General features: G+C 41.1%; 1 protein-coding gene across 1 annotated transcript; it reads right to left on the bottom strand.

Annotated features, from left to right (window-relative positions):
• Positions 1–3,444: 3,444 nt before the first annotated feature.
• On the bottom strand, positions 3,445–8,808 carry LOC147607072 (uncharacterized). Its single transcript, XM_086791484.1, has 3 exons — positions 8,755–8,808; positions 8,305–8,663; positions 3,445–3,640 (listed from the first exon to the last, which is right to left on the bottom strand). The coding sequence occupies exons 1-3, from the start codon at positions 8,785–8,787 to the stop codon at positions 3,445–3,447; spliced, it is 588 nt and encodes a 195-aa protein (XP_086647610.1). The 5' UTR covers positions 8,788–8,808.
• Between the last annotated feature and the right edge of the window lie 2,189 nt (positions 8,809–10,997).

Genomic DNA, 10,997 nt, shown 5'->3' with positions numbered 1-10,997 from the left:
CGGATGGGCAAACGGAGTGCACAAACAAATGGCTTGAGGTGTACTTGAGGCACTATTGTCATGACATGCAAACATCTTGGGATGAGTGGCTTTATCTTACTGAATTTTGCCATAATTCAAGCAAGCATTTGAGTATTGGCATGTCACCATTTGAGGCTCTCTATGGATATCAAGTACATGTGCCATCGATAGCCTTCCGTGAAGACAAAGTGGTCAATCCATTGGCAAAAGAAGAGTTGGAAAGAATGAGACAGCTTCTTCAACTTCGCAAGGACAATATGAAGAAGGCTCAAGATGTCATGAAGGCTAAGGCGGATGTTCATAGAAGGGATGTGGAGTTTGAAGAGGGTGATTATGTGCTATTGAAGCTTCCCAAGAGTCGGCATAACACTCTCAAAGGTGTAACCAACTCAAAATTGGCTCATAGGTATTATGGACCATACTTGATTATCAAGAGGGTTGGTGATTTGGCCTACAAGTTGGATTTGCCTTCTTCGACAAGGATCCATAATGTGTTTCATGTATCTAACCTTAAGAGGTTTATGGGATCTTTGCCTCAAGAGATGGAAGAGCTTCCACCCATGAATGAAGAAGGTGAGATCATTTATGAGCCGGAGAGGGTTATTGGTAAGAGGACAAGAGAGTTGAGGAATCGGAATATTGATGAATACCTTGTCAAATGGAAGCAATTACCCATGGATGAGGCTACTTGGCAATCATTGGAGTATGTCCAACAACATGGCTTACTTGTGGATGACTTTCCGTGACCAAGTGGTATGGTTTACTTGAGCAAATTGGGTAATATGAGGAGAAGTATACATGCTGTAATTTCTGGACAGCTTTGGGAAGGTCTACTATTGGGCCTATTTTTCTACTCCAACAAGCTTCATGGCGTATCCTAATGAAGGATTATGATGTGGGCTACATATGGCTGAGTGTACATATCATTTTCAGCCCAATATATGGAGTCTAAATGAAGGATTTTCAAGGGTCTTCATCAACTAGAAGGGCTGTCATAACAGTCCCACTCATACACTTTGGGCTTGAAGCTTTGTGGACTTGTACGCATCCAAATTTTCATTGTATATGTGCTTTGGATGTACTTGAGAACTCTTAACCACTTCCCATCGATTACATTAGAGTCTCATACTTTGAGATTGTACATGTTATTGATTTTGAGGACAAAATCTTTGGGAAGGGATGGTTTGTAATAAAGTAGGAACTTTATTCAATAGGGTTAATAATGGGACAAGTCCATGTATAAAAGAGGGGACTTGGACCATGGTTGTAACTTTTGATGATCATTTTTAGAAATGGAAACTCATGTTTCTTGGAGCTCATGGCTTCTTGGCTTGTGGAAGGCTATTTCCATTCTCTTGGTGTGAGAGACTAAACACACTTAGGCATCATGTTTACATGGTGATTACTCATATTTTCATGCATTACATCCCTTCATTCCATCAAGAAAGAGGACCATGAATCCTTGTTTTGGGTATTTCATCATACACATATCCCCAATCTCATTAAAGAACAGATAAATGCAACCAGGCTTCTCCATGTAGAGAAAAGGGGGGACTTTCAAGTTTAATGGCATCTTGCGAGTGACTTGAAGACTCTCAAGTGCTTATTTAATTGTAGCAAAGGGGCCAATGCAAAGTCTCCATGCCTTTACTACATGGACTCCGCAAGGGTGATGAACTCTAAGTAGTGGAGACGACCACCGAATAGACAAATTTTGGATGAGAACTTTAAACCAGTGTTTGAGATTCCTCTTTCCAATGTGCATATATGCACGCTTCATGCTTTGTGTCATATTATAGAGAAACTGGTATATCTCTACATTGGCTTTGCTTGGAAGATCAAGAATGTAGCAGAGAGGAAAGAAGCCATCCGTGCATTGGAGAAGGTGCTGTCTAAAATTGGATACATGGAGGTAATGTCCAGATTTTGAAGGACACTAAAAAGTCATCTAATGAAAAGGAAGTTCCAATGAAGCCCTCTATTGGAGGTGTTAAGGCAAGAAGGTTTCTTTCCACGACGCCAATTGAATAATCAGCAACACAAATCCACAAAGTTAGGAAAGCAATAAACAACATCCTATACAAGAAGAATCGAATGCTAATAGTGGAAAAAGCTGCATAATGCAGTGAAAGACCATGAAGGTGCTTCAAGGAATGTCAAAGCAGATGTTTGACGTTCAATTGATACTCTGTTTCAAATGTGTGAGAAAGTTAACTACTCCCAGCAAAACAAAAAGAGCTTTAAAGACAACTTACAAAGCATTAAGAGCTGCTTGGATTGACACCAACATTACACGCTACATGGTATGTTTCTACCTTCCTCTTGTTCCCTAGCACTCGATACAACTTACATTGTATGTTTTCTTATGCAGTATATTCTCTACAACCACATGTCTTACTTTATTAACAAGTATGGAGATCCTAGCATTTGGAACACACAAGGACTTGAGAAATCACACTATATGGCTCGAAACACATATTTTAGGTACACACAACATGGTGGTGGAAAAATTAAGGCAAATAGCCTACAAGAAGTATTCCAATGGTTCTATAGAAGGATACTGCAACAACTACACAAAAAAGAAACCTTGAGGTTATCCAAACTGATGCCGACACTAAGAATATGGAAAGAAAGAGATTGAAGCGTTTCGAAGCATTTAAAAACTCAGATGCTATATAAGCACAAAACAAATGGAGAGAATAAAAGATTTTTGTTAATCATCATTGGACAGATAGATGTAACACATAAGTCTTTTACAATGTATCTTTCCATTCTAATGACTTTTGTAATTCCTGTGGTTCTAGCTTTCGTTTATACCTTAGTAAACGATGTTTACCATACTCTTTTAGTTCCTGTGGGTTCTGTATGCCTAGAGACAATGCTACTCCAGCATAGGTATGAAAGTAACCCCTTCGGTGCTAGCATAACCAGGGTAGCATATCCAAAGATTTCTAAGGAAGTAGACTTCTCTATCAAAATAATCTTCTCATAACTTTTAGGAATAATTGCTCCACCTAGAAACAGGGACAATGTCTTGAATAAAAAATTTACAACTCTCCCTTCATGGCTCATGGCATTGTGGTAGATTATCATCTTTGCCTTAGACAATTTGGGTAGGTAGTGAGAGAGAGCTGCGTCTCGGCCACAGTACTCCCTTTTATGCCACTGCAAGAATTCTTCATTGACTTCAAACATAAATCTACATATTACTTTTTCACACACACACACACACATATATATATAGAGAGAGAACTTGAGTCTCATCTATCACACACACACACATATATATAGAGAGAGAACTTGAGTCTCATCTATCACAAACAGTTGGTCTTGTCAAAGGTTAATAGAACTTTTGCTATCTTCTCCTACTTTGTTTATCCACTCCTTTGTGCAGTCATTTAACTTATCATAGCCGTATTTGCCCTAAAGCTCCATGAAGGTCCTATCGTCTAGCACAAAGCCATCATCTTTGAACTTCTGTGCTTTTCTCAAACATATGTTGAGACACTCTTTACTATTGTAATTCTCCTCCAGTGCTAAGTCATCACTGTCATCTTCTAAGACAAAACCACTGCTCTCTTCTAGAAATTTGGCAATAGCACATAGAGCAAAGTCTTCCCTAAGACCAAAAATATTCTGAATGTCAGATAAGAGTACATAACGTTTGTTATCCACCACAACGAATTCTAGCAGTGCTGGCAATATTAGAACACATTGGTCCACTTTATAGGGATCTACATCGAGAGGTCTCTGTATGATGCACATCTTAAGAGCAACAATATCCATAGACTTGGCCTCCTCTTCCTCCTGTACTAATTACTGTATCTCTTCCTACCAAGTAGGCTTGTAGGAAGATGGGAGAGTTGATGGTACTTCTTGTATAAAAAAATGTTTGCCTTCTTGCTTGGTGCACAATCCAGCAAGTGCACATAAGCGTGATCCCTTAGTAGCAGCCTTCCTTTGGATACTGCTTTTTCAAAACCGTCCCTTTGTTTTGACAGGTACTCTACATGATGGTCCAAAACTGACTCTATTGGCAAAGGCTTGTTAAACATCTCAGCAAATATGTGAAAGTCATTAGCAACCCCAGCGTTACAAACAAAATCAAAAAGTCTCTCATCAATTAAGGCAAGATCATTGCTCTCAACAGGTTCCTCATCATTATGCTGCTTAACAAAGTAAAGGGGGGAACTGGATTTTGTCGGCTCCCACTACAAGACAATGCTGCCATACACGCGTTTCATACACGCGATAAATTACGAGCGCGTGTATAGTCGCGCATGTATTTGAATAGAATCGGGCGCGTGTATTTGAATAGAATCGGGCGCGTGTATTTTGGCATTTAAATTCGAGTGTATATTTGCATTTATCAGCGCGTGTATAAGCGCGTTTATATACACGCAATAATACACGCTGCCATACACTCATCAATACACGCTTGGTAAAAAAACTGAATTCCTTTACAAAATTAAAAACTATTTTCTTTAAACCATCTCATAGTACATTACAGTATATATCATTACACAATCCCACTACATGCATTTACAACAATGAAATATATTCAAAAATAAATCATGAGATGATAATTAAAAGACAACACATACAATAGAAATGTCATCAATTTAGAACGATACAGTGACGGATTGGTTAGGGTTCGATCTCATCTTCAATAAGATCCATCCTTGCCAAACGATCAACATCAATATCCATTTGATCAATTTGTAAGGCTACGATTAAATTTATTCCACTATCGATATTCTGTACTCCATTGATAATGGTATCGATGTCCTGATCATCCTCATCAACATCACCATCATCCTCAATGATGGTAGGGTCACTCTCATGATCATGAGAAATGGCACGCTCATCCTCATTATCATGATCATCTCTTGTTTCTTGATCATCGATCACAACATCTTCATTGGCATGTTCGACATCATCTTCATTGCGGCTTGTTACATCCTCCATATGCTCCATATCAGTGAATGTATTATACATCACTTTGGAACGTGGTGCAATAGGGATGATGTACCACCATTTAATGTCATGCACCATTGGTAGATAGATAACCTACTCAAATACACATACTACAATAATTAATTAGCATATCAAAAGTCAAGGGGTACGCGAGCTTAGATATATATGTACATGAAACACATTAGTAAAAAAATGCATACCTGCTCACATTGTTGTGGCAATACGAGCCTATCTTTCTTTGTTTGCCAAAACTTTGTAGAGTCAACAGTTACATAGCCCCTTGCATGGCGTTTTATCGTTGCATCAGGCCCTTTTTCCACCACGTTCATTTGCCATTTGACATCCAAAACATACACAAAGAAGCGACGAAAGTCAAGCCTAAATATGTCTTGGATTGTGCCACAATAATCATCCATTTTTCCATTAGCTCCCTCAAAGCTACTAATGACACCGCAATCTTGTGTATTCCTCTTTTCATCAATTCTTTGTGTTCGAAAATGCTTGCCTTCACACCATATAGCATTGAACATAGTGCACTGGACCAAAATAGAAGCAATATTTGTATAAGCAATGTGAATAAATATTAAAAGCAAATCACTTAGAACTAATGCAAAACATTAGTTCTATGTACCTTTAACATGCATCCTCGTGCATACTCACATTCTTCCGCCGTGATATGCAGCCCCTCATCGCTCTCTGCTCTCTCTATTTCCTCATGCAACCAATCAACATGGATATCATTCGGAAGTGTTGCTAGATGCTTAGGGTACGCCTTACGAGAGCCATGTTGTCTCCGAAAGAGAGCTCTTTCTGCTTGCCTTTTTGTCTTTGCATCCTCATATCTTGTAACCCATCTGCTCATCACATCACTATTAAGGATGAAAGTGAAATTAAGATCATCAATCAATGTTCTGTCAATTACTTTACTCTGTCCTTTTCCTTGAGGCACAATAGAGGTCATCTTCAAGTCCTCTTCATTGCTCCATAGTCGTGGCAAAGAGCTGTCCACCTGACCAAGAAATTCTGAAATATATACAAGAGACTCTTGTATCAACCAACCCTCGGCTATGCTTCCTTCAGGCCTTGCACTTTGCCTCACAAAGACTTTTAAGGTCTTCATGAAGCGCTCTAGGAAGAACATCCAACGTGCATGCACAGTGCCACATAAAGCGATTTCGTCCACTAAATACACAATGAGATGTAGTTGACTTGTGAGAATGGTTCGCGGGAAAAGTCTCCTCTACCAAACAAACCACCTCCACTGCCATAACACGCGCATCATCCAACGTGGCTGGATCAATTGCTTTGGAACTAACATATCTGAAAAATAAATAAATAGTACGTTATACCTCATGCACGTTCATTTTGCAAGGTATAATGAAGGGTGATCTGACATGGGTTTTACATACCTCACAAGCTCGCCCATCTTATAAATACATTTTTTCAAACTCTTATTTGCACAATGGTCGATGCTAGTAGGTAGTATGAACTGCGCACATAAGAGCACATGTATGTATGGTTTATGGCATTACAAAATTTATAAATACATTTTTTCAAACTCTTATTTGCACAATGGTCGATGCTAGTAGGTAGTATGAACTGCGCACATAAGAGCACATGTATGTATGGTTTATGGCATTACAAAATTTAATTTCAACGTACAAGACTTGGAAAACACTTACTTGGAGCATCTTGTGCCAATCGTGGGACTTCAACCCATATAGTTACTCAACGCCTCTTTTCTTAGTGGTTGTAAAGGCTCCCTTCAATGATCTCATGCATCCAGTGGGAGTACGCAAAGTGGTGATGGCTTGCTTTACCTGCTTCTCCTCTTTCTTTGATATAATCCATGGTGCAGGCGGAAGACGAACGTGCCCACCCACCTCTCGTGGCCAAGCTTGACGCATACGTCCTGCGACCCGCAAGTCCTCACGTACACTAACATTGTCTCGTTTACCAATAATATGTTCCCAAATACCAGATCCCACATTCTTGAAGATGTGCATGGGATCAAGAAGATGGTTGATCTTAAGATGGGTCCAATATGGTAGCCGAAAAAAAATGGAGTACCTACACAAGGGATTGCTCTATGTGACCTTTAATCCAATTAGAGACTACACAAAACAAGATTGAAAAAACATTACTATACCTGTTCATGCCATCTGGAGGAAGAATATTTGTAGACTCCCAAATACGCTTCCAATCTTTTGCACGAAGTGTTTGTGGAGGAATGTTACTCTTACTAGCAACATATTTAGGATGATCTGAGGGGAGAAATCGATGATGATTATCGAATATGGTCTTACACAAACCGTCAGCATACTCATGTACTAACGAAGGGCCACAAACAGGACATGCATGTTTACCCGATGTTTTCAAACCTGTTAAAATATAAATAAAAGTTAGAATAATAAAGTCAATATTTATAATTAATATATATAGCCAATAGTATTAGAGTAGGGAGGTAATTAGAATTCTTAGCAGAACAATCGTTGTATCCTGGAAAGTCATGCATTGTCCACATCAACACTGCTTTTAAGTCGAAGTGTCGAGAGGAGGGAGGCCTACTAATGTCCACCACCGCAACACCTCTCCATAGTTCCTCCAACTCATCAATCAACGGTTCAAGATAAACATCCATATGCTTGACTTTATGTTTCCCTGGAATTAGAAGGGATAACATAAGATGTCCCTTCTTGATCGCCATTGATGGTGGAAGGTTGTAATTCACCAACACAACTGGCCACACGCCGTATGCGGTGCTTTTGAAACCAAATGGATTCACTCCATCCATACCTAGGCCAAGTCTCAAGTTTCTGGGCTCTGTTTTAAAGCTGGGCCACTCATCTTCAATATGCTTCCAAGCAGGAGTGTCTGCGGGAATTCTCCACATGCCATCATCCCGATCGATGTGAGGAATGCCATAACATGAGCTCTGCTATGGATTTGCACTTGAACATGTGTTTGACGCGAGGAATTATAGGAAAGTGTCGCAAGACTTTACGAGGTACATCAAAACTCTTCATATCTATTCTATACCTTGCTTCACCACAAGTGGGACAATATCGAGCCTCCTTATGCGTCCCACGAAAGAGAATGCAATCATTGATGCATGCATGTATGCGATCATAATCCAATCCTCCAAGAGATGTCACATAGCGCCTCGCTATGTCTCTTGAGGTGGGTAGTCTATTTCCCTTTGGAAGCATGTTTGATAATAGCCTGCATCCAATATCATCAATTATAATTAGTCCTAAATCTTAAACCTTAAACCACTAATTCAAATTTGTAAGTTAGAATGCTTACTTCAATAATGCGTCAAGACTTGCATTGCTCCATCCATAAACTGTTTGTATATTGAGTAGTTCAAGTGAAGCACGTAAAATAGAGAATGTGCACCCTTCAAAAACCGGTGTCGATGAAGCCTTGTAAAGATGCTCTTGTTCCATATCATCGTCGTCCATACCTTTGGGATCATCCTTAAAAAGATTCCGCACCATATCATCAAACACTTCCTCTTCCACAACTTCGTGGGGTGCAGGGCTATTGTCATCCCTTTCCCACTCATCTCTGACAATAGATCCCGAAGCTCCAGCATCATCTCGTCGACGCTTTGCGTGCTCTCGTCGCGCGTAAGGCACCATGTTAGGGTGTGGTACTGCATCCTGCTTCAATTAGAGTTCATATATTACAACTCTATTAATTTAATTTGGATACCATGAGTCATTTGAATACCATCAATTTACATCTACTCACCTCTAAACCTGTTTGATTCCATTCTCCATACATGGAGATGTGATTCAAGGTAATTCGACGAGCTCGTACAATGCATCCTTGACATCGATTACACATACATTTGATCCGTTGTCCCAACCACACATTGTGATTACGATGACGCATTGTCTCATCTTCTCCAGAACTGCTTGAGGAGGTTGATGACATCCTATGTACAAACCAGAAAACACAAAATCATAATATGTTTTTAATGAAAGTATAAAAATCGCGTGTATTAACGCGGCTATCTCCTAAAAATTGCGTGTATTAACGCGGCTATTTCCTAAAAATCGTGTGTATTAACGGGGGTAATTCCTGCAAAACGCGTGTATAAATGCAGCTAAATTATCATACACGTGAACATACATGCGTTTATAAACGCGACGATCTGTTTAAACTAAAAATAGCCCGCCTTCCCCAAATAAAGATTTTGAACTAACATATCAACACTGCTTTCGTTTTCGCCTCTTCCAACAGAAACGAAACCTAAGTGCAAGGAGGGAGCAGAGAAGGAGCACACACGGGAGAAAACCGAGCAAGAAAGAAGACTCACTTTTTCAGAGGTGAGTCAGTTTGTCCTTTGCCTTGTCTCCTTCCTCAGATTTGTTTATGCTATTTTCTCTTTGCTTTTTGGGTTTGTCTCCGTCCTTTTGCTTCTGTGGTTGCGATTTTGGGTGAACGATTCTGACAGGGGCGATAGTGGGCCTTGTATAAGGACACATTGTCAGAGTCGGTCGCTTTCAAAAAAAATTTGCGCAGGTCGCGTGTATAAACGCGTGTATCCTGTCTGCACAGACTGTTCATGCGGATATACACGCGTTTCTGGACGGGTGTATACACGAGACTGCATTTCCTATTTCTATGCTTTGCAGGCTGATAGGTGACTTGAATGATGATATTTGTGTGAGTCAAGAGATAGCCCATGATGTACATGAGGATTATTTTTGCAGATTCTTTATGGATATTCCAGGTTCTTCATCCGATCCATTTGCATACAGTAATTGGCTGATGGAGATGCTAAATCATTTTGGGTGCCATCCTGGTCCAGTTGAGCTTACAGAGTACATGTATGCCCATCCCCCTCCTTCCATGCCTGGTGTCTATACCCCTACCATGCGTATCCAGGGCATCCACTGCTGTCTGTGCCTACGAGTCCGACGAGACGGCATGTAGCTTCTCCTCTTCCCTTCCACGTCCACCGAGGAGACATACCTCGTCCCAGACACACTCACGCACACCCTCCCAAGCACCATCACGTCAGGGCTCACAGCCACCATCACATGCTCCCTCAGAGCCACCGTCATGTTAGGGCTCACAACCACTGTCACGTAGACAATCCCCCAGTCGTGACTCCACCCGCAGCAGTAGGAAGAGTGGGAGTGGAGGATGCAGCGGGTGCTTTGGGTGGGGGAGGTGGGGGAGGTAGTAGGGCACGCGGTGAGAGAGGAGATAGAGGGAGAAGAGTTAGAGGAGACAGTTCGGAAGAGGAGGAGATGAGAGAGGTGGAGGGAGTGATTTGCTATGAGGTGACGGATAGGGGCGGGATAGTGATGCATGCGAGGGGGAGGGAGGTAATGGAGTACATGCGTGGGGTAGTATCAAACTTGTATAGAAATTGTTTTATTAAATTTAAAGATCAAAATAGCCGATTAGTTGGGGAGGTGATAGAGGTTGTACATAGTCGGTACCCCAATCCCCCACATGCTACATTCTCAAATGTATGGGGAAGGACGCGAATAAGGGAGATCTTAAGTAATAAAAGATCTCACCTTAAAAAACTCGCGTACGATGATGGGCTAAATGTAGCTGCGGGTGGCTATCCTGCCGAGAAACCTGCCACTACGCACAAACGCGAGTGGAAGGAGGCAAAGAAACGAGCAGAGGGTGGCGTGAAGAGCAGGCAGCATGTGGAGGCACGACGGATCCAGATGGAGACCATTGGATCTTCGCATTTCGGATCTGGCGGCGTCGAGTCATGGGAGGCAGAGTTCGTAAGTATCTTGCCACTTTATTTGATTGTTTACTTAATTCATTGATTCTATGATTGTTTTAATCTTACAAATTGTGTTGATTATGATACAGCGACGGGTTACGGGGAGGAAGCCCACAACCCACGATACTGCGTATGCTCGCCGGCATAGTAGACGTGACACGTGGGCCATCTTCAGAGCCGAGGGACGTATTACGGACGCGCAGTTTGAGATGGCCAGGAGACCATACGGTCG

This window comes from Cibotium barometz, chromosome 56 (genome assembly GCF_041138505.1).
Source record: "Cibotium barometz isolate CiBa-2024 chromosome 56, ASM4113850v1, whole genome shotgun sequence".
In the NCBI taxonomy this organism is placed as follows: domain Eukaryota; kingdom Viridiplantae; phylum Streptophyta; class Polypodiopsida; order Cyatheales; family Cibotiaceae; genus Cibotium; species Cibotium barometz.
The sequence above is the reverse complement of the archived record's forward strand: the minus strand, read 5'-3'. Positions and strand labels throughout refer to the sequence as shown.